This window comes from Eublepharis macularius, chromosome 7 (assembly GCF_028583425.1).
Source record: "Eublepharis macularius isolate TG4126 chromosome 7, MPM_Emac_v1.0, whole genome shotgun sequence".
NCBI lineage: Eukaryota > Metazoa > Chordata > Lepidosauria > Squamata > Eublepharidae > Eublepharis > Eublepharis macularius.
Genome location: NC_072796.1, coordinates 119,364,898 through 119,392,769, shown reverse-complemented (window position 1 = coordinate 119,392,769; position 27,872 = coordinate 119,364,898). Strand labels below are relative to the sequence as shown.

The window sequence follows — 27,872 nt, the reverse complement described above, 5'->3', positions numbered from 1 at the left end:
ATAATTCTGTGCATTTAATGACTTCAGCAATATACCTTGGACTTTGTTACAGATATCCTGAACAAATGTGATGATTTTATAAAGATAGAATATATTCAGATGTCAGTTTTTGCCCAACTTCATCTTCAAGCTTTAAAAAAAACCCTGTGTCCTTGAAATGAACTGGAGGCTTGAAATATTTATGTAGAGATATTGTTGGTAACATGGGAAATTGTTCATAGCACTCTGACCATAAGCCATTACAACATAGTACTGAATGGAAATGACTGGGATTTATTTTGGGCAATCTGTCATATATACAAGATTTTTAAGGTCTATTGTTTTGTCCAATTTATTTGGTGTGTTTGCGTTGTACAAGAGTATGTGGAAATATAGCCACCTCTTTTATATTAAACCTGAAGGGAGCCAAGGCACAATCAGAACTGAGAAAGAAAAATAGCTCAGTCACCCTTGTGGTAGCTTCACATGAGTTTATGGGTCTGTTTTATGAAACTTTATATGGAAACTCAGCATAGAGATAAGAAAGAAGAATAGAAAGCCCTCTTTTCTGTCAGTTTAATGCTTATTAAACCCTGTAAAAACCTTTCAATATTGTGTATGGGGTATAATTCTACCTCAAGTCATATTCCAATGTATGTTGTGATAGAAACATTTCCAGAAAAACTATGTTTGTGGTGGTAAATATCATTGTGTTTTTTAGTAATAAAACATCCAGAGCGTGAAAACGCACTTTGACAGAAGGCAGAATGTTTCTTTTGAGTAGCTCCGCCTTTTTACTTTACCATATTGAATAACTCACACCAGTATGGCTCCTTTACTGTTTTTTATATCTGAAACAACAAATACTGTGTGTTTAACCTAAAGTATTAGACAACCAACATAACCTTCATGAATTTTAAAGGAAAATGTGCAAAAATATACAATTAATAACATTATCTCTCGAGAGCACTTAAATGGTACCCATGTCAGTGTTTCTGAATAGCCTCATGGTTTTTGTGTTTTGTTTTGTACTTTTTTTTCCTGTGGTGGCAAAATGCCTAGATTTCTGAGGTTGTTTTGTGGTAACTGGCTATATTTTGAGGATGCTGTTTACTATTGTACAGGTAACAATATTCTAATAGGACTAAGCTGCACTGCCACTTCTGTAACGGACCTGTTATCTGCACCTCATTAAGGCCTTTACTGTTAGACTAAAGAGTTTCTCTTAAACCCTGAGCAGTTTCCAGAACTTGAATTGGGACCTGAAAAAACAGCATTCACTCGTTTAGATAATCTGCTTGTCAGTACAAAATCATTTATAGGGCTCATCTTGCAATATTCTCCCCTCAAGACGCAAAGATTCCTTTTTAGAGTTTAAAGTTTTCTCTTATTGAAATAAACTCTAGTCTTTGAATGAAACAAAATTTAAAATATAAATGCTTATGAATATAAAACCTAAAAAGATGGAACAAATAAAGGCAACAAGAATTAAGTTTCCTAACATTTATCAGTTAATTCTAAGTTTAAATCAATCAGTTTCACTATGAAATGAATTAAGATTTTCATAACACACATAACAAAAATAAGTTTCTCACCTAGATCTTGATGAGATTCCTTTCAGTCAGAACTCTGATCTGCTATCTAAGTTAGCACTTTTTATATGTTATCTTATGCAAAAATCTAAGATCTTTTTCACGTAATAGCATAGATACCTATGATTGGTTTAAGAATTAATTAATTATTCATATTTTCAGCCACGGGATATTTTAATTAGCCAGAAAGTGACACTATGTCCAGCTGCAAGATAAAAAAAAAATCAATAAAAATGACAGAAGCTAAGTGAGCAGATCATCATCAGTCCATCGGTCCATTCTACAATTAGAGAACATTTATCTTGATACTGTTTTATTTTTAATTAGCTGTTAAAGATGAAAGAGCACCTGTGTAGTTATATAAGTTAGGAAAAACTACAGCAAAGTTCATACAGAGTTCTTATAAAGTTTAGTAGAATACATGTATATCGCTAAGTATAATGTGTTCTAATCCATATTTCTGTGACACTTATTTATCATTCTGCAAAACAAAGTACATTTGGGGGAACAAATTCACCCTGGGCATATCTCTAAGGTTAAAAGCAGGAAGTTGATACTACAAGAAGATAAGTTTGTTTGGCCATAGAAAAGTGCAGCATTAGATAAAAAGCTGCCACAGCCGCTTCCGCCTGGTTCATCACTCCAGGAAATGATTTGAGAAAGCTATAAATTTCTATTGAATACTTAAGTAAGAGTAGAAAATGTATTTGCCTCGATTGTGTTCACTGGACTTATGTCAAATGGAAATGAACGTTATTTCAGACATCAGAAACTGATCCCAGACTATCACAACACTGAACTGCTTTAAGGCTAATTTTGTGTGATCTGAGTTCATTAAATATGTGGAGAAATCAGGTAGCAAAGTCACTCTTGCAAATTGCCAGAGGAACTTCACTGCCTCTGACTAACCCCTTTGCCATATGCTTGCTGAATGCAGGCAGCCTGACATCATTCAAATGACAGCTGTGTAGAGTTTTGCCTTGGAGTCAATTTTAGAAATACATGTTAGGATTCAGGTCCTAGCCTGGGCATAGAGAACAGGATATGAAAGTTATTCTCAAATTGGCTCCCTTTTAAGTACAAGGACACAGCCCTCTGCTGCCTATAATCAAAAGGACTATAATCTTGGTCCCAGCAGACTTGCATGATTGAATCTTGATGAGATCAGATGTTGCAATCAAATCAGGGTCTTCGGGCTACTCATTAAATCCCATTCCAAGGGACTTCTGATCTGACCCAAGTTCAAGTCTGATACTCATATCTTGCCATGTAAGTTCCCAGATCATTTATTGGAACCCAGAACTGCACTCTTGCGGGGGGAGGGGTTGGATTTCTTATCTATTCTCTGAGCCCAGGATTGCATACTTCTAGGTTCTGAGACCTCATCCTGTCTTGAAGAACCAAATATAATTGCTTGAATCATATCCCTGCCCCCTCTACAAACACTGGTAGTAGTGAGAGAATAGGAAAGGAAGGCAAAAGGTGGATAAATCCCCCACTGTTCTGTTCTACTAAGGCTTTGATAGAAGATCTTACATTCCTCTGAAGTGAAGAAAGATCAAACCCTAAATGGAAAAGACTTCTGGGAATTTACTCATCCTAATATGTACTCTTTAAGGTGTCATGTATGTTGCAAGCTGCTGTCTCAGGATGTGAATGTTTGAGGGCGCAACAGGCTGAGTTGTGGTCACTTATCCATGGCCCCACCTGATGGTTTGGAAGGTTACTTGGACCCAGAGGTGGAGTGCAAACTAGACATGGGCAGGGACCAGGAAAAAAACAAACTGGGACGTTCGAGGTTTGTACAGTTTCACGAACCACGAAGCACGAACTTTCACAAACTTGCCCCAGTTCCCGAACCAGTTCATGTGGTTCATGAAAACATCACTTCTGGGCCAGCAGAAGGTCTGCAGAATAGGGGTGTGAGCTTCTGGTTTCCCCCTTTTAAATGCCAGCTGCTTTTCAGCTGATGGGAGGGGAAACCTTCACATGTTTGCAGAAGTTTGCTTATTCCTTGCTGGCTTTAAAAGCCAGGAAACGGCTAAATGGCTGGTTTTCCCTTCCTCCTTTGGGGTATGCACACAAATTCTTTTTTTTTTCAAAAGCAAGAAAGTGTAGCAATGTCACAACATTGTAACACAGCAACATTGCAACATTGTTACATTACTACACTTTTCTCCTGGCTTTAAAAGCCAGGAAAGGATTAAATAGCTGCTTTCCCCTTCCTCCAAGACATGTTTCAGGCTTTGCAAAGGGGGGGGGGAAGCATTTTGCACAGCCTTTTGGAAACAAAGTGGTAGGGAAGCTGCTGTGGATACAATTTTTCTTAGGGAAGAGGCCTACCTCCCAGGAAAGTTTTCTCATTTTCCACAGCTGAGCTCCTTTCCTTCAGCTCCTTTTTCCTTTGTCCTCCCCAGGCTTCTTAAGGTGAAAGATCTTAAGAAGTGATTTGCCTCCTAGTTGCATGTTCTATCCTCTCTTCCACCCATGCCACAACCCTAGGGGAATCCTCTCTCTGCCCATTGCAGCTGTAAAGGCTCTCCCATCTGAGGGTTGCAGAAAGATCTGAAATCTAGAAGAATCATGGGATTAAAACTCCCAAAACTAACAGAACAATGCCTGTAGCTTTAAGAAAAGCCCCAGAAAAGGTCCCATCCCTTCCTCCACTGTCATGTCCCCTGATGAAGGAGGACTTGCAGGGGACAGGCCTCCTGGTGACTACCAGAAACTCACTAACAACACACTCATCCTGCTTGGGTGGCAGTGGCCACCACACAACTGGATAAAATTGGGTCAGCTGGAGGGCAAAAAGGAAAAAAAGGAAGCAGGATAAGGAGACAATATGGTAGCTGCCTGGGAAGGGAAAGAGGAAATAGTGGAGGAAGGGATACAGGATAAAATGAGATACCCCCTGCAAGTCTTTGTGGGAGCCCCACTTATTTGTTTATATGTTTGTCTTCACTTTTCACTGCTGGCTTTGTAAACTGGTTTATATTGTTTACACATGCTGAACAGCTTTAACACACTATTGATATGAAAATGCACATTATTTGTACATGCCATGCAAATGGGCATAATGTTTTATTCATGCAGTATGCTAAAAATGCACATATTTTATTTTTTAAAAATCGTGGTTAGGAAATGAGAGATTATGGGTTTGATTCCCACCAAGGAAGAATCAAAATCAGAAATGGAATTTTCTCATAGAAAAATAAAATCCTCCATTAGGTGTCTTCAGATGCCTAGGTAAAATATAAATGTTATCTCCCAGTGCCCAAAAGCTCATCACGTTTGTCAGCAGTCATGGGAATGTCAAGAGGTGTTTCTAGACCCCAGGGATTACAACAGAAGAGGTTTTGTAGTCAACGACCAAACTCCAGAAAGTGGAGGATACATAAAGCACATTGGTGAAGCAGAGATGAAATGTACGACTGGTTTTGGGGGGCCCAGGTAGTCTTTAATAAATGAATTGGCTTCAAAGGTGATTTTTTTTTGTTACACTTATCAGCCACAGTTGTGGAACAGATAGCAAGAAAGCCCTTTCAAAAATTGTGTTGCAAAGCTGCAGGTGAGGGCAGGCATTCTCCTGGAATTACAACAGATTTCCAGACTACAGTGATAATTACTCCTGGAGAAAATGGCTGCTTTGTAGGGAGAACTCTATGGCATCACATCTCTGCTGAGCTCCATCACAATCTCAAACTGTACAATAGACAGAGGGACACAAAATGTATGCAATGGGGAGTGAATTACCATTGCAGGCTGTGCTCCAGGTCTACATATGTGTGTTGTGAAAACAGATCCAATATGCATATACAGTGCACAAGAAACAGACTCCCTGATCATTTGAACAATCTAAATGTGTAGAGAGAGCACAAAGGTCACAAAGGTATAATCTGTTCACAGAATATTCTAAATTCATACAGATTGGGGTAAGACTAGAGTTGCCAAGTCCATGGGGAAATTTGTGGTGATTTGGGGGTGAATTCAGGGGATAGTGGAGTTTGGGAAGGAATGGGACCTCAGCTGGTTATAATACTATATGGTCTACCCTTCAAAGCTTCCATTTCTTCATGATCTTTGTAGTCTGCAGATCAGTTGTAATTCCAAGAGTTATCCAGGCCCCACCTGGAGGTTGACAACCTTAGGTGGGGCCTACCACCATGATTCTGCTCCCCTTGAACACTGTCAGTCTCCCAGAAAAAAGTTTCAGATGAACACTAAATACATGTTGATTTATTTTTTGTCGGAAGCATAATTTTCTGAAGAATTGTTGACCCTGTAGATGTTCATATTTTCCTGGATAACTCTGGTCAGACTTGATTCAGATATAGGCATGCATTTAAGAAGCCCTGAGCATCTAATTAGTTTTCCTATAGCAAATCATTTAACTCCTGGCCAGATGTACACCACAGATAACATTTTTGGTTCGTTACTGGGTACACAAGTAATACACTTACGGAGTCTGCTTCCTTTTTAAACCTTTTTTGTTACAGCATACCTCTTTAGTATTCTTAATAACAACTCAATCAAGAGAAAATCATACCACCATTATAACAAATACAAAGACCATTAAGGAGAGCAATTACATGAGTCCAAAAAGTATCTTCTCTAAACATATGAAGGTCACAGCAAGGATCCTCTTCAAAGAAGATGAAGAAGCTTGCTATCAATTTAACTTGTCGTATTTATAGGGTTTCGGAACCTTTTCTTAACAATAGCTGCTTCAGAGACTCAAATTCTTGGCTAGCTAATATCTTATAAATTCATACACCAAACAAGATTATTCATATTTGAAAAATCTTCTTGAAACTTATAACAACAGCTACTTCATTCTTGCTACTTTTTGTGTTAACAGAGTTTACATAGAATTAGGGCCAAACTACAAGTGACAAATGACACAGGTTGAACACTTGTCAGCTTCCCTCAAGTTCTGATGGCAAATGTAGGCAGCTTGGCGGAATGTTGGACAAGTGACAGTTGAAAAGTCCATTGGACAGCAGTTGGAGAGCCAAGCTGCAAGACCAGGATGCCTAAATTTCCCATCAAAACTTGAGGGAAGCTGACAAGTGTCCAACCTGTGTCATTCGTCACTTGTAGCTTGGTCCTTAGTAATTACACATTTCTCATACTTCTGAATATCTTCTGGCCCTCCACCAGTACATATATAATATTGCCAGCTTCTATAAAGTTAGACATTCTTGCCATACTCATATACTCCCTGCACCTGTATGTTGTATGCATTAATATGAGTTACATGTCTCTTCTAATCTACACATGGCAATACAACTGTGTAGCTCTATTGTTTTATGCCCTTCTCCAAGGTTATTTTATTCTAGGCCTCTCAACTCTCTTTGTGGCCTGTCTAGATATAGGGCCAGGCTTCTGTGTGCCCTATAACCAGGGCTTTTTTTCAGCTGGAACACGGTGGAATGGAGTTCCAGCACCTCTTGAAAAGGGTCACATTGCCGGTGGCCCCGCCCCCTGATCTCCAGACAGAGGGGAGTTTAGATTGCCCTCTGCACCATGGCGTGGAGGGCAATCTAAACTCCTCTCTGTCTGGAGATCAGGGGGCGGGGCCACCGGCCATGTGACCGTTTTCGCTGAGGGCAATTTAAACTTTAAAAAAATTCCCCCCTTGTTCCATCTGACCCGAAGTGACGTCATTGTGCAGTCCTGAGTTCCACCACTGAGTTCCACCACTTCTTTTCCCAGAAGAAAAGTCCTGCCTATAACTAACAGTTTCTGTGTGCATAGGTGTCTTGAACAAGTTTCTTGGTCACATCCAGCAGTTGTTCCCCTATAGTTCTAGCTGTAACCATGACAACAGGATGTGATCTTTTTAAAAAAATTCAGATATTAAAAATCAGTAGGAATACAGATGTAACTGCAGTCAGAACTTCTTTAAAAATAATTTTATTCCCTTTTGACCTAACTGATTTATTATTCATGTTTCCATAGGTAGGAAATGTCGTCCAGTTTCACTGCAAAAAAGGATATCTCCTTCAGGGCTCCACAACTCGCACTTGTCTTCCCGATCTTATGTGGAGTGGGATTCAGCCAGAATGCATACGTAAGTAATAAAAGGAGTAAAGCAGATCTCTACGCGTTGAAATTTTTGTCCTATTTGAATTTTTAAGTCATTTTAATACAAGAAATAGGGTTGTAGCTTTGATATCTGTGCAAATTTGGGGGCAGTTTCATTGCATTGTTTAGTGTATGCATAATACTGTTTTATTGCAGTGTTTTAAACTTCATAATCCATCTTGAGTCTCAGTGAGAGGGGCAGAATAAATATCGAAGTAAATAAATGAAATTTGTCATAGTTTTGCCCTGGACTGCAGTGTACTCGAGCTTTGTATCAAGTTTTGATTTTTAAACTGTATACAACAGGTGTCTCATTTCTTGCGCATAAGCGTGAATGGTTTAAATAGCATGAATGCTAATCCGATAATATTCAAGTGATCTGGATTGAAGCAGGCACACCCTGTCGGATGTTTGTCTGCAAAGGAGATACATTTATGTTGGAAACAAAAATATTAGGCTTCTCCCTTCACAAAATTCTTTCCCTTGTATTAAGTTTCTTTCCCCTAAGACTCAATTCTCATTCCCTGAATCAAGAAGAAATGTTTGTTTGAAAACCGATAATACCCTCCTTCCATTAAAACTGTCTTTTCTCTACAATAACCTTTTAGAGAGACATTTCTTAGTAGAGTTGCCATCCTCCAGGGGGCCCTGGAATTCTTCTGGAAATGCAACTGGTCTCCGGAGTACAGAGATCAGTTTTTCCTGAAGGAAGTGGCATGTTTAGAGGGCAGCCTCTACAGCATCACATCCCTACAGAGCTCCTTCCTTTCTCCAGAGTCCATCCTTCCAAGACAATGGCCCCAAATCTCCAAGAATTTCCCTTGTCAGAGCTGTTAACCCTAATTCTGAGACTTATGGCATTGATTATTATTTCACTAATTAACCTCCCCCCCCCCATGCACACATGCACACACAAATTGATATTAGTGCTACTGTATCCTTGCACTGGGACATTTCTAATGTTCTGGTAAATAAGTATCCCTGTTTTTGCTTTTGTGGCTGTCTTGTTAAAATTCTGCTGTTGCTGAGTGGAGTGCAGTGACCCTTGACTCTAGTGCTTGAAAATGTACACCAGTGCACATTCCACGTGACTGTTGTATAGTTTAAACAAACACTATCTAGTCAGTGAAGGGCAGCATAAACTAATACAGCAGACAAAGCATAGTGTTGTGCAATGAATATGAAGGGGAAGGGGGCTCATGATTATAAAAATAGGAGAGTAACAAACATGATCTTGTTTTTATCAGTGTAATAAATGGAGTGTATTTGGTGTGCAGAGTTCATGGCAGTACTGGGGGTTGAACTGGCAGAGTGCTGATTCACAGTCCAGCCGCTTGACCGCTATGCTGCAATAGCTCTCAGAAGCTTTTAAAAGGAGGATTTCTTTTTCATTTCTGTTTGAAGAGAAATTAATATATTCTTTCATCACTTCAGCCCCTGCAGTTGCACACCACAGAGGGGTGATCTAGCAGGAGGCCAGGAAGCTTTGGAAGACAATGGCCATTTTCACATGTCTCAACATAGCGCTAAACTCACAGAACGAGGGCATCTTTATGGCACAATGTCCGATGTCAGAAATTGCTCTGTGAAGACGCCCCCATTCCGTGAGTTTAGCACTATGCTGAGGCATGTGGAAATGGTCATTGTCTGCCTCTGAACATCTACAGAGCAAAATTCTAAAATTTTACAAAATCTCCCTTTCTGCTCCTCCTCTCTTTGAACTTTTATTTGATCAAAATGGGATTGAATAGGATAACTCCAAATTGCAAAACAAGGAAACAAGGGAAGATGCTTCGCTAATGAGTTAGGGACCATAGACTTCATCACTATATTGCCTTACATATTAACTGCTTCTTTAAATATGTACTCCTATGTGCCACCAGTGCTCCATGTTGTCTAATGTTAGTCCTAGAACTGATTATGTTTTGCTTCAGTATTTTTTCCACTCTGTATTGGATTCTTGTGCTAATACTATGTCTTTTAACTTGTATCTATTTCCCCTATGGTATTGTTTATGAAATGTCCTTGATACTGTATTGAAATGTCCTTGATACTGATTGTACTAATCTCAAACTATGTAATCCGCCTTGAGTCTCAGTGAGAAAGGCAGACTATAAAGGACGTAAGTAAGTAAGTAAGTAAGTAAGTAAGTAAGTAAGTAAGTAAGTAAGTAAGTAAGTAAGTAAGTAAGTAAGTAAGTAAGTAAGTAAGTAAGTAAGTAAGTAAGTAAGTAAGTAAGTAAATGAAACAGATGATTGGATTTCAGTATGAACTTTGGTAAAGAGGAATGAAGAGAGTTTCTCTTAACAACACTAGTTTAAATTACCTCCTGCAAACACATGCTCTTTTGACCAGAAGACTCACAGGGAAGGAAGCATGGCCACTCCAACCATACCACCCTGACGTATGGTTCAAGCCCAGCATGTTTTTAGTCACTCTCTCCTGGCCTCACAAGATTATTGTGAGGACAACATTGGTGAGGCAAGTATGTTTACTGCTCTGATCTCCTTGGAGGAGTGTACACAGAGCACAACATCACTGTGAATGTCCTTGTGATGTCATGCTGCTGTAATCCTACATGCAAATGAGGGAAACAGGCAGCACAATGGTGGCCATGTAGGAGTTACCATTTGCCTGAGTGCTGGTTTTACACTGGCATAGCAGCATCATAGGGTTGTACTGTTGTAGGGCTCAACTGCTGTTTTAGGCAATTTCCAGAATGATTTTAGGACTGGTGGTGGAGAGTGCCCTCAAGTCATAGCTGACTTATGGCAACCCCTAGTGGGGCTTTAATAACAAGAGACTAATAGAGGCTGTTTGCCATTGCCTGCCTCTGCAACCCTGGTCTTCATTTGAGGTCTCCCATCAAGTTACTAACCAAGGCCGACCCTGCTTAGCTTCTGAGATCTGACAAGATAAGGCTCACCTAGGCTATCCAGGTCAGGACAGTTTTAAGATTGCACTCCATTTATTTAAAATGTAAATTTAAAACATACATTTTAATAAAGCAATTGTCAAGTGCCCAGTGTTTGTCAATCATCCCATTGCCTTTGCAGTCATTGCCTAGAGCAGCAGACTGGGAGCAAGTTTACTACTTGGTGAGAGCCACCAAGTACTGTCTGTACTTTGTTCTTGTACTGTAGATTGGTTGAATACATATTTTTATTCATAGTCCCTAGCCATTTGCCTGCAACCCCAAGCCTGGCCAGTTCCAGTGATCCAAGGAAAGAGACAGCTGGTGGCTGCTTAACAGCTGCCAGGTGCTTTTTCGGTTGGATCATGCAAAGCAGTCTAATCTGAGACTTCCAGCACAGTGGCAGAGAAGATTGATAGATGGGCCAATGTGATCTCTTTGCAAGATTTAGTTCCTTGTATCATCTATCCAAATCATCTGGGATCTGGTGTAGTAAGGAGACAGGTTTCCTGTTTGGCCAGTATAACCTATAATAACTTTATATGCATGGCTTTCTGTGTATAGTGTGAAAAAAATATGTATTCTGTTGTAATAAAGATCCAGAGTGTTCCTTCCCATGGAGTTAGATACATTATAAATTTCTTAAAAGCAATGATCCCAAAATCTCTCTTCCAGTATAGTGGTGAGAGATGAATTTTTATTTTCTGCTGCAATAATACTGCACACTATTCAGTAATCATCCTAAATCATTTTGGTGGTACCTGTAATGATCCCCACCGATCTCATTAACACATTTGTATAGATGCACACTCTCTCTGTTTGAAGATGTGTATAGCATCAGATGTTTGCCTGGGCAGTCATGGTCACTGGACAAGGCCTGTATTTCACAGCAGTGCTATAATTCAAAAGTCTCTTGAACAGCAAGAGAGAACTGGATGCAAGGACAACTTGTCTTGCCGTGCAATTAGCATTGCAACATGTGTTTTCATTATTGCTTTTCTTCTACTTGCTTGCTTTTTGAGACCTAAAATATAATTATGGCTTTCTTTTTAGCTCACAGCTGTAAACAGCCAGAATCTCCAGCTCATACTAATGTTGAAGGAATGGATCTTCCCTCTCTTGGCTATACCCTGATATATACCTGCCAGCCAGGGTTTTTCTTAGCAGGAGGATCAGAACACAGAGTCTGCAGATCTGATGGCACTTGGACAGGGAAGGTTCCTGTTTGTGAAGGTATACCTCTTGCCTTTCCCTACTTAGGGCAGAATTTCTGTTAGAAGAGATGTGGAGTTGAAGCTGTTCCGTGTCAATTTCTGCTCTCTCTTTATCACACACCACCAGTAATATCTATTACAACACAATGCATGATGTGATACCCTCACACTTTGCATCTCCCTGTCCCAGCTGTACCAGAGGCAAGAGTCACCTTGTTTGCTGCCATTCTTTTCTGCCCAACCCTCCAGATGCTTTGATGTTTTAAATGAATCTGTAAGGTAGGTGGGCCGAATTACAGAGATAGGCCACAGTCTCTTTGAGCATCGTGGCTTAAATGGGATAACCTGAACTCCCATGTTCTATATTGGAGGCTGTATGATATTAGAAGTCTCTTTGGGAACACATGAAGCTGCCTTCTACTGAATTGTCAACTTTGACTGGCAGTGGCTGTCCAGAGTTGTGAGTGGAGGTCTTTCATGTCACCTCTTACCAGATCCCTTTAAACTGGGGATGCTGCAGATTGAACTCTGTACCTTCTGCATGCAAAGCAGAAACCCTGCCACTGAGCCACAGCCCCACCCAGTCTGGCATTCTCTCTAGTATACCACACAAACTCCTAGGAAAAGGTCTCACAGGGAATTTAATGCTTAGAATCATTTACTAGATGCGAGAAAATGAATGCATAGTGCTACATTCTTTGAAATATCAGGACATAAAGAATTAACAGAAACCTCTTGGTTTTCTTCTTCCCTCTCTTTTGCCTGCTCCTCTACACACCCTCCTACCCAGACATTTGACTGATTTTTGTTTTGTAAACTTTGGCATCTACAAAGTAAATTAACTGGCAAGCAGGTAGAAAGAGAGAAGGCCCTCGTACGCTTTTACTCCATTGCCCAAGACCAGTTTTCAAAAAGTGCTCTCTAGCAGAGCCTTTTTGATCTTACTGATACATACAGAAAACCTGTAAAAGCTTTCAGAAGAAAATGTTGTTAAGAGAAAAAGCAGCATGTTCCCATGTCCTCTCTTGTTGTAGTTGAAAATAGTTTTCACAGAAAAGTGACTGAACTAGAAAAATTGTATGGCTTTCATCTGCCTCATAGTGATTCAAGTTACAAAGATGTATCAGTAATAAGGATCCATGCAGCAACTGTAAAGTTAGTCAGCCAATGAGACATGCACTTCTTTTCCATTTTGTAGATTCATTTCATTCTTGAAGTGTGCGACTTTTGACAGGCCTGGCACGTAAGAAATAAGCATGACTTAGGCTTGAAGAGGAATGGGGCTGGTGACATTTTTGGAAGCCTCTAAATCTGCATTCCTTAAACTTGAAGACCCATTTTAAATGCTTGATAGACCGTACACAGTCACTTACCTGTCTGTCCACTGGCATGTACCACAGCAGGACTTGCATGGGTATACTAGTTGTATGAACTGCTGTTCCCATACATACGTTATACATGCAGCAACAAACACGTTTTTCAAATCACCAAAACTAGGACTTGCTGAAGCAGGATACATTAGGAATCCCAGGTCCCTCAGTGGAGGTGGGGGATCCCCTGCTCCACCCTCAGCCCCCTGTCACCACTCGCTGGCGGAGGGAAAAGGTGGAGGAATAGGCCTCCAAGGCCTGCTCCTGGGGTGGCACAACAACACCACACCAGGGAGTGCAGGGGCTAGGAGTGCTCCCTCCTGAATCAGGCCTGTTTGGGGCCAAAATCAGCCTGCTGTGAAGTGCTGTGAAGCATAGGAACACTCCCAGCCCTTGCTGGGAAGTGATGTCATCAGGGGCACCAGGAGCATATGTGCACTTTGTGCATGTGAGAAGACATAAAAAAGGTGAGTGGCAGCCCCCCCCCCCCATCACCAGGATGGTAAGGGATCCTAGAAACCGTAGAATATGTGATTGTCATGTGAAGTGGCCAATTAATATAATTAGTTCCTCCCTACAAGCCCCACTGAATTACCAGCTTGCTAGCGGATCCATGTATCCATGGGAGTATTGCTCAAGGAAGACCATATCTGCAGCTTAAGCTTAAACTTAAAGATGTTATGCTAAAGAGATATGAAACAGGCCTTTAGATATCAATTTAGCCTTTTAAACCATCTGGTGAGGAAGGAAACTGGCTGTAGAGAAAGCTGGGGACAGGGTGTGCTGATGGGCAACAGGTAACTTCTATTTGAGGTTTCAGAAAGCTCAGGGGAAAAAACCCTCAATTCAATCTTTTTTTCTGTAAATTATCTGAAAAAGCCCAGAAAGAACAAGACTATTCTCAATAAAGATTGGGGGAGGGGGTTATCTCTAATTCTTACGGTACAATCCTAGTGTAAACCCATTAATTTCAATGGGTTTACACTGGAGTAATTTTACGTAGGATTATACTGTTGACATAATTAAAAATAATTTTATCTTTATTAACAGCATCAAGTATATGTGTTGCAATTGCATGTAATATGTGAGTTTGTATGTTATAGAGAAAATCAAAATGGTTTTCTTAATGTACTGCTGCTCATTGTTTGGTATTACTTATATCAACAGCTGGTTCCAAAATATTGGTGAAAGACCCTAGGCCAGCTTTGGGGACACCAAGTCCCAAATTAAATGGTGAGTACTTTGATTTCAGAAACTTATGAGTAAAGAAACAAAAATGCTAAGATCCAAATAACTTCTTAGTAAAAAATATAGTGCACACATCTCAGAACTCTCCAACAGTTCAGTGTTATGGAATTCTTAACATGACATTAACTTGAGATATGTGATCATCCGAGAGGAGATGTAGAAGAATGGAGGGCAACATCATCCCAGGTATTATTTTTAAAGGAACACTTTTTCCCCTCAAAGTTATGTGCCATCGGTATCTTAAACCACTTCATATTTATAGAATACATATAAGAGGAAGTAACCTGTTGCTGCTGACAAGGACGTGCCCAGCCGTATATCTTTGAGCATTTAATGGAAATATATAAGCATTTTGAAACTGTAATATATATATCTCATACATCCTGTTAACTCTTCTTGATAAATCCAGCAGGGTTACCGTAAGGACCTAACAGCAAACATTGACTTAGAATCACTAATCAATGTCCAGAGTATTATTAGCCAAAAACTGGGGAAACACAATAGCCTAGAAGAAATATTGAAATATTATGGCAGAAAATCTAAATTAGTCAAAATTATAGGCCGTTTCCACATGTTGTTAAAGCAACAGGCTACTTACTCAATGTTGGCGGGTTTTTTTTACAGATTCCAGATGCTTCCAATTTCAAAGCGGAAGCAAGCAGTTTGTCTTTTGTCTGATCAGCGTCCTTGACCCAGCATAGGAAAGACTGGGAAATCCCAGTCTCAGAAAAGACGCTGATCAGACGAAAGACAAACTGCCTGCTTCCGCTTTGAAATCGGAGGCATCTGGAATCTGTAAAAAAAACCCGCCAACACTGAGTGAGTAGCCCGTTGCTTTAACAACATGTGGAAACGGCCATATATTTCAGTTGAAAGAGATGACAGGCTAAATCAAGTTGTTTCATTAGCAACATACTTTGATGCCATCTGAAAGAAAATCAATCAACTGGATCAGCAGTACATAATGATCTGGCTAATATAACATGATAGTGTTCTGGATATCAGAGGACAGTCAAGTAGCATGTTCTCCTGCCCAGGTTCATTCAAATGAATGAGAAGTGACATAGGAATAATATAGAGGAAGCCAAGAGCCACCCTTCTGAGTTTTGATTTGAATGATTCTTGGGTTTTCATACTGGGGAATAGGGATATTGCCTGTGCTGCCTCCAAGAACAACATGTGGACAGCTTTGGTTTGTGGATTTTTAATTTTAAGCAGCAACATAAATACATATATGCAATGTATAAGAGTTAATACTGAGTTGTAAGTAAGCATGTTATGAAGAGCAAGCATAGTTGCATTTCTGTTCTTTCTGTCTTTGCACTCAAGGCTGTTCATATTTCAAAACAGTGCCTAAAATATAACACATTAACACAAGTAGAACAGGAATGGAGAGGAAATAGGAAGACAATCACAGTGAAGTACCAATTCTTAGATAATGTATTGCATAATGACTGGGTAACGTGGCCGCAGCAGGAGAAAGTTCTTGAAGGGCAGGAGTCAAGTGGGTTCCAATTTGGTCAGTGGAGGGACTCTCACTGCTTCACCCCCTCCCTCTGACACAACCAGGAAGAAGGACTCATGGAGTTCTGTTGGAAATGAGCTCGTTCAATTGCCAAGTAAAAATTAGCCATTTAAAGAATAGGATGGTTGCTACAGCTAAATTACTGCTTAGAATGTGAAAATCAATTTAAATACATCCTTAGCGCCCCATGGCTAGGAATGATGAGGAAAATAGCTGTCTGAATAAGAGAAACATTTAAAATTAAAAGAAATTAGACAAATTATAGATGTCAGATGGTGAACGCTTGTAATTTATTACAGGGGAATAGAGGAATATTTAACTCTGGAATGATTATTGAAAAACATGTTTCTGTCTCACTTGTGGTTGTCACATACGGTTGTTATGATATTTACATGTGTGTTGTCACTTGTTTAAGTTGCAAAGAAATTTAAGCATCAGTTTTGAAAAGCCTCAGTTCTTACTTAATTGGAAAATTATAGGATATAATGCAACAAGTTTATAAAGTTCTGGGTTTGTCCAAGCAAATAGCAAGAGGGAGAAAGCCCTGTGCAAAAGGAGGGTCAGTCCATCTTCTCTTTTGTACCCTTTAGAGATGTCAGAGGGCAGTTTAAATGTATTTTTAAATGTGTTATCTTGGGGGAGCATTTGCACAATACAGTGGGTGTGGAAAGGAATAATAGATCCTTTCTGCACATCTGTCGTCGTCTTTAGATGTCAATACTCCTTCCGTCCTTTTGCACATTTGCTGAAATAACGGCTGATTCCGCACACATTGGATAATGCACTTTCAATGCACTTTATCAATCGTTTGAGGTGGATTTTTTGTTCCGCGCACAAAGAAATCCATTCCAAATGATCTATAAAGAGGATTGGAAATGCATTATCCAACGTGTGCGGAATCACTCAACATATAGTTTTGCCCTGAAAAGCTAGGAAGTCAAAAGGTTCTGTTACACACACAGTATCAGACCAACTTGGAAACACTACTGAATAAAAACTGGGAAGAAGACACAAATTCTAGTCAAGGACCAGGCACAAACTTATATGGGGAACAGACATCCAGCATGCTTTCTGTTAGTCCATAGCCTTATATAACTAGGCAAGATTTTTTAAAAAAAAAATAAATACCCTGTCTGCCTGTTACTTTATAGCACTTTTTCTGGGAAACTGTATACAGTTCATGCTTGTTCTTTCCTTTCATCAAATGTTGTCAAATGTGGCCCCTGTTAAAAATTTGCAAGCTTAAACAACAATGAAAGTAATTAAAATAAGATGACATGTATTCATTCGTTGCAAGTCCCATCCATATGTACATTTTTACACATTTATGAAGTATATGTATGGCTTTATGATATAATAAAACATAAGGGGGATGTAGACAGCATATGGATTATGAAGACATTCTTAAAGTGTAGCAAAACTCCTTTCTCTCTGTAGTTTCTAGAGTAGCAGCAGAATGTTGATTGAAGAACTCATCTGTTTTTAAGGACATTTATAGAATTTAGGGCCGCTTCACACATTCACATGTTACAACAATGGTGATCCATGTGTGTAAGCATTGCCGTGCTTGTAGATAATAATGTTCATCTAGATTCCAGGCTGATGTGAATGAGAAGGGGAAGAAATTGGGAATATCTCGGACAGCTGAATAAGACATGACCTGGGCATTTGTTCTTCCCTTCCATCCTGTAGATAATGTGAAGCCTGGGCCTGCATAGAGATGTGAGCCTTTGACTCAAGCTAAAGGGCAACAGCCAAAGAGCTCTTGGCTCTTAGCCTGAGTCTCTTTATGCACCATGGTGGTGGAATGACCATCTGCTTAGGACATCCTTGCTATTCATAACCAGCTTGAAGTTTTTATTGGTAGTTTCTTGGAGTGTATATATTTTTGTAAATCACATTGTTTGTGTTTATTTCATTTTGTAAGCTGCTTTGAGTCCCCACTGTGAGATAAAAGTTGGATAAAATATTCTGAATAAATATTGACACAAATGGTTAGTGGAGTTTGAGGAGTGCTAAACTGGTATTGTTATGTTTTTCCTCTGCAGAGTTAACCTCTAGGGAGGTAAAATATCGGGACAATATTTGTGAAATGCTGTGTTTTTATTTTGTTTGAGTACACATGTTGAGAAACCAATTGGCTTTGTCTAATACCTTTAGGCACTTTTGTAAATAGTTGTTCAGATTCTTTTTGACATTCTTTCAAGTAAACCAAAATTGTCAACAATTTTCTTTTTTTCCCTCTTGGCTAATGATACCAAAATCCTTCACTCTTTCTATGTCTGACATAAGTTGGTCTATGTTGAAAGGAGAGGTAATCACTTTTTGAGAATATTTGCAGCCATCGTCAAAAAATCCTCTTTTCAGCCATTCTGGGGAACAGCAATCAAAAAATGTTCACTAATTCTGAATGAGGTCAATAATGATCCCTTGCAACCAGTCAAGGAAACACTGTGTGAAAGTAAATTTGGAGGAATGATGGATGCAAACTGGTGTGAAAAGAGCAAACATTCTCAAGGAGCCTAGAGGAATATTTTAGACCCCTCAAAATCACTGCTTCCACTTAGAAATAGACAACCATTTGGAAAAGCACTAGTCTTAAGTCTTGGTCACATCTCCAGATCATCTGGTCTCCACTTCACAGTGATTCTAAGAGTGCTGAAATACATGTTCAGGAATCCCATAATGTTCCACATTAGTTAAATCTCAAATCAGGATAAATTGTATGATTTGGTCAAAAGAATATCATCAAATTAAACTGAAATCTTCCAGAGTTCAAGAAACACCCTTTTTCAAGCCATCAAATATACAAACTTACAGAACATTTAAAGATTTTTATTTCTGTAAGTCCTTAGAGTTTGTGAAATCAAACACTAGCTCATTCACAAGCTGTAGTGTTCCTGCAGAAACACAACATGGAAACACACACACCCCTCCTTTCTAGTGAACTGCTGAGTCATAGCATAAAAATTTCCTTTGCTAATCAAGAGATGGGCATGAACAGAAAAAAAAATGAACATGATGTTCATTGGTTGTTGTGGGTTTTCCGGGCTGTATTGCCGTGGTCTTGGCATTGTAGTTCCTGACGTTTCGCCAGCAGCTGTGGCTGGCATCTTCAGAGGTGTAGCACCAAAAGACAGAGATCTCTCAGTGTTGACTGTGACACTGAGAGATCTCTTGTCTTTTGGTGCTACACCTCTGAAGATGCCAGCCACAGCTGCTGGCGAAACGTTGACTGTGTTGACTGTGACACTGTGTTGACTGTGACACTGAGAGATCTCTGTCTTTTGGTGCTACACCTCTGAAGATGCCAGCCACAGCTGCTGGCGAAACGTCAGGAACTACACTGCCAAGACCACGGCAATACAGCCCGGAAAACCCACAACAACCATCGTTCTCCGGCCGTGAAAGCCTTCGACAACACATGATGTTCATTGTTCGTTGCCATCCATGAACAGGAACTCACGAACACTTACGAGCATGGCCTGTTCACGAACATGTTTGTGGTTGGATGTTCGTGGGGGCCAGCAGGCTCTCCTCCAGCCATCATCCAAGTTTGGTCAAGATCTCTACTGCACCACTCCCAGAAACCTGACCTGAGCAGGAACCAGGTAAGGTACCAATAATAAATAATAGCTTGGCCCCAGAGCCTGGCAGCAGCCCTGGAACTTGAAGGGGTAGATCCCTAATGCACCACTCCCAGAAACCTTACCTGAGCAGGCAGCAGGAAAGGTACCAGTAATAAATAATAGCTTGGCCCAGAGCCTGGCAGCAGCCCTGGAACCTGAAGGGGTAGATCCCTATCCCGCCACGCACAAAGAAAATTCAAGCTCCAATGCACTCTTTCAAAATGCCAACAGCAACTGTCTCTCCCTCTTCACTGCCTGCAAACTAAGCCAGAGCTGGGAGCCCCCCTCCCCCCTGCTCTTTGCTGCCTTGTAACAAAGTTGGAGCGCCACACTAGAAAGGAAGACCTGCCTATCAAGCTAGATTGGGCTTAGATTGGGGTTTCCAGGGCAACAGCAGGAGTTCAGACAGAGTTCAGACAATCCCCGCCTAAATTGCCAAGGAAATTGATTGCAGGTGCCAGACAGTCTAGCTTGAGGAACAGCAACGAACGAAACTTACAACGACCACCTGTTCATTTAGAATGAGGCTTGTTCGCGAACAGCAGATTAGGCTGTTCGTGGCTTTTTTTTTGGTTCGTATTGCTGTTCATGTCCATCTCTAATCAGGAGTGGGCTTAAAGAGTACCCTTGTTTTAGAAGAAAGAAGCATAGTAGAGTATGGACCAGGAGTTATGCTGACAGCCAGATGGAAAGAAAGTCTTTGGAGCCAAGTCCAACTAGATCTGCTGTCCTATATCTAGCTTCAACCTTTGCTGTACAAGCTTAAGTTTACAGTACAGTTGATAATACTAAGGCCCAGAAGGGGTCTGTCTCCTAGTTTTCTTTTTTTACTGCCACCAGGGCATCCACATTGCCTCTGTTCTAGAGCCTTCATGTTTGTACATGATCTATCCAAAGTTAAGCAACTTTAAAGTCCCATAAGCATATGCATATCTCACTCTTTAAAATCACTGAGGTCTAGCAGTGTTGAACATTGATTGGATTGTTCTCCTTCTTTTTACATTACTGACAAGTCGCTTTGCATTTAATTATGCAGCTGAGTATGCAGTTGGCAGTGTCACTACTATTCAGCATGATGAATTATGTACATATAAAGTATAATGCAATAACCTGTCATTTAGCTATCATTTTTCATCCGAGTATGGTTACTGCAAAACATTTGAACACTAAATATAGCAATAAAGGAAGAAAGGAAGACAAAAACACACATAGGATGGCTGAGCGTTAATGAGAGTTCAGTACAGCTTTCTCCCCTTTTCTTTACTAATGTTGTTGTGCTTAGGGCCCAATTACATGTTACATTTTCCAATGTAATGTCCACAGGTTGAGTCGAGAGATGTGTCCTGGAGTTTTGCATTTCTGGGGTGAACATGAGTCCAGTTTGCTTTGGGACAATGGGGAAAGGGTGCTTAGACCTTCCCCCACTGTCTTGGTGTCCTAACTCAAAACATTACTGAGGAAATGCTTTTTTGGGGAACGTAACATGTACACCATCAGTACACGTGGAACCCTCCAATAGGGCAAATAGCTCCCAAGAGCCATTTCAGGTGAAGACAAAGAAACTTCTGTTTATTTACTTTATTTAAACCCCACCTTTCTGACCAATGGAGACCTAAAGCAGCTTATGATTCTGCTGTCCTCCATTTGATCCTCAACCCTGTGAGGTGTGTCGGGCTGAGAGTGTATGACTGGCCCAAGGTCACCAGCAAGCTTCCACGGCAGAGCAGAGATTCTCACATGAGTCTCCCAGATCCTAATCTAACACTTTAACCAAACTCCCATTCCCTGCATGCCACAAGGGTCCATGTAAGACTAGGAAGCATGGACCTCCAGACATGTCTCTCCAACCAATCCGTGCACAGCCCCAGAGAAAAGTTAACATGTAGGTGAGCCAGGAGTCTTACCCATATTTTGGTTAGTAAAAGTTCATATGGTGAATGAAGCATGAATGTGGAGAACTGGGGATACACAAAAAAATGGAATTAAGAGGAAGGACAGCATATATTGTATTCATGTGACAACGAGGCCTATAAAAAGAAAATTAACAAGTAGTCTGCCAGATGCAAAAAGTATTGTCCTAGTTTTCTGGCTCTCTGTTCATATTGCAGCGCACAAGCAAAGTCAGTCCTCACCCCACTCCGCTCGCCCACTTTAATTTGCTTAGATAAGAAATAAGGAATGCTTTAGAAAATAGATCCATCAATGCTCACAGTTATAAATTCAGGAAGAAGAAATAATGGCTTACAGGAACAGCTGCATTATTATGATAGTTCTTTCTATGTCATACTTTCTGCTGCTATTAAGATCAGGAATTAGTGGTGAGTGGGCAATTTCTCCATGGGCTTGAGAAAAGAAAATGGAAACTTCATACAGATGGATGAAGCCATATTAATTTGACTTGCTCGCATGCCAGAATTTTATGATACACAGATGCCAAAGTAAACTTTAAATCTTAGTATTTAAATAAGGAGTCTCAGCTGGAGAACCGAGAGTCAGCAACAGTAATTTGGCGATATCATCAAGGAGAGATGCAATCTTATGCAAACTTAGTCACGGTTAAGCTCATTAATTTCAGTGGGCTTAGACACAGGGCTCATTTTGAGGGGGAACGTGCAGGAATGCAGTTCCGGTAGTTCTCCAAAGAGGTAACATGTCAGGTAGCCCCGCCCACCTGATTTTTGGCCGTTTTGGGCCCATTCGGCTTGGATTTGGCCCAAAATGTCTAGGATCAGGCCTAAAACAGCCAGGATTTGTCCCAAAACAGCCTGGTTCGAGCCTCTGATGGGTGGTGGATCACTCTCCCACTCAGCAGCGGCCCAATTCTGACCATTTTGGGCCCCTTTTCAGCCATTTTCAGCCCCTTTTTGCCATTTTCTGCCCAATTTCGGTCCTGAATGGCCAGGATTGGGTCCAAAACAGCCAGGATAGGGGATGTCAGGGGTGTGGCTTATGCAAATCAGTTATGCTAATGAAACACTTCCAGTGATGTCGAAGGGTGTGGCATATGCTAATGAGTTGTGCTAATGAGTTATGCTAATGAGTTCCTGCCGCTCTTTTTCTATGAAATGACCCCTGCTTAGACATGTGTAACTCTGCATAGATTGTATTGCTTCATGCTAATTGTTCAGCTTGCAAGACTTTCATTCTCCTGGAGCTTTTCCTGCCTATTCCATTCTGTCCACCTCATTGGACCAAACTGAATCTAAGATTATCTCTGATCCATCAGCATGACTTGATGGTTGGTTTGCAGGGCAATCCAAAAAATTATACCCTTCTAAGCCCATTGAACTCAATGGGTTTAGAAGGGGGTAACTGATTGCTGTGTTTGTATGGAATCATTCACTATAATGGCCGAATTGAATCCTACTGTCATAAGTTGCATTGCCCTTTGGCTTGAAGCTGAGCAGTACCAATGAAAACAAACCATATGCATGCTGTTCAAAGTACTTAATAAATTCATAGGCAAATGGCCTCTAAATTCTGAGTTAAGGCCATTAAGTTAGGGCTATTTAAATGTCCAGAGGTGATATGCAATATTTAGTTATTCCAGCCCACAATGCCAACTACAGCATCCTTATAACAAATCCCAGTGAGCTTGTTGGTTGTCATTCGGTATTAATAATGTTTAGGAGTGCAGTATAAAACTAAGGTTCCAAAGTTACAACTTGAGGTAATAACAATGCCTATAAATGTTGTCTCAGCCCATTATATACACAAGAAGGCTGGATTAGGGAGCAAGAACAAAACTCACTCCTGGGGGCAAATCCTGACTTCCCAGGCTAATAGGAGCCACCACCAGTTCCTCTAAACTAACCTTCAGCGTAGAGCCTGAGGAACAAAGTCTCCAGCCCTACTGGATGTTAATCAAGTCAGCCTTGCAAAGTAGAACACCTGCAGGTTGATTTTGACAATTACTTGGTAGCTGCAGCCAAATAGGCCAAAGTTCTGGGTTTAAGTTCTGGTCCCCCGAACCCAAATAACATCACAGAAGTATGATTAATAATGTTTATTAAGAAGTGTGCAAAGGATGACACAGATAAAAACTGTGCAAGATGAGAAAGAAAATAACTACTCTGAAATACAGTACAGGCTTTGGTTCCCTGACACAGATGTTATGTTTTCAGGCTAGAAGCATAAAAGTCCAAGTAGAACTCCAACGTCTGAAGTCCAGAGACAAGAGTCCTGGACTGACACCTAACTTGGTAGTCAAGTCAAATGCGCAGAATGGTGTGTAAGCGGCAAGTATACCACCAGCAGCAAAAAACAGCATAGACTAAAATGAAGACCTTGCTTTATGCCAGGCTGCCTACAGCATGGCCTGATCCTGTTTAATCAGTCAATGGGTGTTACTGAGACAAGGGACCAAGTTCCTCTACAGCTGAAGCGTATTCACAATCAGAGCAACTTAACGTCACCCAGGGTTGCTTGTGCTAATGTAATGTTACCAGCCTCCAGGTGGTGGCTGGAGATTTCCTGGAATTTCAGCTGATCTCCAGACACCGGAGATCAGTTCCTCTGGAGAAAATGACTGCTTTGGAGGTTGGACTCTATGGCATTATACCCTGCTGAGGCCTCTCCCTGTCCCACACCTCACATTATCTAGGCTCTACCCCCCAAATCTCCAGGAATTTCCCAACTCAGAGCTGCAAAACTCTCTTCTGGTCTTTGGTCTTTGGCCTTGAAGCTCTCTAATCCCATGATCTCATCTGCACCTATTTGCCTCAGTTGCATTTTATCTCTTATCTCTTTGGGAACTGCAAAATCATTGTAAATGTAATCTTCCAGAGATGGGCCTAACCAGGTCCCAAAACTTGAACTGAAGATTTGAAAAACCAAGAAACGGACTAATAGACTAGGTTCTTGACAAATGGTCCTATAAATGATTGTTTGACCGGTCATTTCACTCAGGGTGAAAGGTTCACAAATTAAAATTTTAAAACCCCAAAATTTCCATTCCATAAATTGTTTCTTGCAATAATTTTAGTTGATTTATGGGTACATTAAAAATTAAATCACTTGCTAGAATTATTTCAGTGTATGTGTACATAAGATAAATCACATACCCAGGAGTAGAGATGGGCACAATCCCAAAAAAATTAACGATCCATCTGATCGTGGATTGGCGCCGGCGACGATCTCGAATTAACGATCCACACCGATCATCTCCCGTTCCTAAGCCGTGGATCGTGGAGGCCAAAGTGGGCCGTGCTGCTATTCCCAGCTATGTGGGAAGGTGGGTGGTGGCGGCGGCTGCCGGACCTGGCGGGCACGGGGAGGCAGCGATGAGCCACAATCCAAACAGCTGTTTCAGGGGGGCTTCCAGCAGCCCATGTTGGGGCTCTGTTCACCCTCCCTCAGCAACACAGGAGGTCTGTGTTTGGCTGTCAGAGCTGCCTATCAGGGTTTGCAGGGATGAGATTGGAGTGCCCATGGCTACAGAACACCCCCTTCCCCCTCCCTCCCCTGGGTGTCTTCTCCCAAGTTGTGACTGCTTTGCTGCTCCATGGTTGGAAGGAAGTCCTGCTGATCAAGGGAAGCTGGGCTTCCATTCGGGTTTCCAGGGTGACAGAAGGAGGGCAAACAGAGCTCAGGCTTTCCCCTGGCTCTGTTGCCAGGGGAATAGATTGCTGGCACCTGAGAGTCTGGATCCCCGATCCGAGCCCAAACGCAACGATTCAGGCCTCTCCTGATCGCTGGATTGTTGGCCGTGGACGATCACGATCGGCCGGGTCATGATTGCGCGATCGCCATTATCGTGGGGGGGTTTCGATCGTAATGCGGATTGTGCCCATCTCTACCCAGGAGTCTCAGGCAGATGTGATCTCTTACATAGGTAGATGTCATGCTGTTTACTAGTGCTGAATTAATACTTCCAATCATGCCATCTGGGTGTTTTTCAATGGCATTTTCCAGTGGTGTTTTCTAAAAACTAGGAGTTAGATTTTGTAAAGTACAAACAATGGCACTCGAATGCTGATCTTGTCATGAATGCAGATCTTCTCCTTCTCAATCCTATGACCTCTTAAAAGCTGGTGCTGATGCTGAATGCACATAGACAAAAAACAACATAGGAAGGCAACAAGCAGCAGGGAAAGGTAAGAATATAGGGGTTGTCAAGAGGAAGGAAAGAGGAAATAGTGTCGGGAGGGGAAAACGGGAAAGTGAGGTGCCCTCTGCAAGTCCTTGCAAGTTCCCCACTGTGTAACTAACTAGGCCATAGTTTTACTGTGTAGAGGCTGCCAGGCAGAGGGAAAGATAGAAAGCTGGAGACAGTGGGGCAGATAGGGTAGGTTGGCTGATGGGGTGGGAAAGAGAAAAGGAAGCAAGAAAAGGGGAGAAGCTATGGAGGTTTTCAGGAAAGGGAAAGAGGAAATAGTGGAAGGGACATTAAATGAGATGCCCCTGCAAGTCCTTGCAACGTCCCTGTTTTTATTTACTTTTTAAACTTTAAAATATTTATACTATGCTTTTTGATAGAAAGATCTCAAAGACAAGCTTGCAAAACACTGAAACAATAAAAGCATAGCTTCAGATGGAAGAACTGTGGCTACTAGTAGCTCGTAATCTGTTAGTGGCGATGGATCGATTTAAGAGAGAGACAGGGAGTGATTTTAAAGTGTCTCCTCATCTCTCTTTTGTTCCTGCTGCTCTATCTGTTGTCCTTACTGGACTCGAAACAACTATGGCTCACCTCTTTGCAAAGCAAGTTGCTGGTTGAAGGGGAGGGGTGGTGGGTGCAATAGATTTTAAAGTCTCTTCCCATGTGGGTGTTCAACCACCATTGTGATTGTGTCCTACTGGAATCCACAGGGAAATAAAGTCCTTTGACCTTAGGTTAGGATCCTCGCCAATCTGAGTTTCAGGAACAATTTTTATAAAAGAGCAAATCCTGAGAAACATGTATGTGAGAAAAAGGAAACCTAGGCTGTTTCCAGATGGCTTACCTGAAGCCACTCCATGCCGCAATGTTGTGGATCGTGCAGGGGAAAACACGATATTTCGCGTTTTCCCCGGCACGATCCACAACATTGCGGCATGGAGTGGCTTCAGGTAAGCCATCTGGAAACGGCCCTATATAGAAATACTACATTGAACAGTTCAACTGCCCTCTTTAACCACCCTGATCAGTCTATATGAGATGAACGTTGTTTTCAAATACTAACAAATTTCTTTCCTCTCCGCTCTTGATAAGGAGCTACATCCAATAGACCTTTGTTTGCAGTGTTAATACAACATTATGAAAGTTGTACTCAAGAAACGCTGCCCTTTCTTTTGGTGAACTTTCAAGCAAGTTTCTGTAACGGTATTGGCTGCTTTTTCCATTTACTGACTCAGCATGTATTTATGAGGGATTGTGGCTACTTACTAAAAGTGCATATTGTAGAAGGAGGTAATAAGAAGACTTGAGTAGAGAAACAGAATTTCACTAAAGGCATCAAAGCCCAAATCAAAGCAAATGTAAGCACATACTATATAGACAGTGAAGTAGCCTTAATCATAGTAGGACATAAAAATGTGTATTATTGCTGTGCGGAATCGCCGTTTAAATTTTTCACTCAGTATATTTATTGAAGTGTCCTCACATTTTTAATATTTCAGAATCCTGAGATTTTAATCTTCAGAACCAAGTGTGAGACTGTATGCATCAACTGAGATTTAAGAGTCTAACCCAAGCGCTTATTGAAATCACTGAAACTTTCCCCATTGATTTGGCTTTGCATTAGAGCTTACCTCATCATTCCACACCTCAATTTATAAAGATTAACATTCATTTATTCCTTGGAAAGTGTTAAAAATGTGATAAATGCTTAGGAGGCACTAAAAAAGAAAAGCTGTTGAATCGTTTTCTTCATTTAACAAAGATTTTGTGCTAAACCCCAATACACTTTAAACAATTATGAAGCTTAGAAAAGTTCTAAATTATCTTGAAGGTTTTACACTGCTTAAATTCTCCAAGGTTGCAAACCAAAGTACCCTCTCTTAGATGTAAGTCTGATTCAATTCAATAATAGCAATTAGTAAATTATTATTATGAAATAGAAGTGGTAGTAATTGTGTTGTGCCTAACAACTATTGTTCTGTAGCAAAAATATGTTTTAAAAAAGATTAATCATTCTGGCAGATTTATAGTCTTCAGGTCTAACGCAGAGTTGACTTTCAACCACACTTTTATTGGATTGGGTTGTATTTGAATTTAGAATTGTCTTTAAACCTTTGAAATGCAATGAAATAGATAACCGGATCGCAATGATGCAATTTCCTGCCATGTTCTATGCGGGTGTTGAAAACTACAACAGGGATTCTGTGATCTGGG

At 40.8% G+C, this 27,872-nt stretch overlaps 1 protein-coding gene across 3 annotated transcripts in view; it reads left to right on the top strand.

Moving 5' to 3' along the window:
• The window catches only part of CSMD3 (CUB and Sushi multiple domains 3), a 922,268-nt gene that overhangs the window by 860,282 nt on the left and 34,114 nt on the right, over window positions 1–27,872 (top strand). For all 3 annotated transcript variants that reach the window (XM_054984891.1, XM_054984890.1, XM_054984889.1), the window contains 3 exons: window positions 7,533–7,644; window positions 11,626–11,805; window positions 14,324–14,389. In XM_054984891.1, coding sequence (XP_054840866.1) covers window positions 7,533–7,644; window positions 11,626–11,805; window positions 14,324–14,389 — 358 coding nt within the window. The remainder of the gene's footprint in view (window positions 1–7,532; window positions 7,645–11,625; window positions 11,806–14,323; window positions 14,390–27,872) is intronic.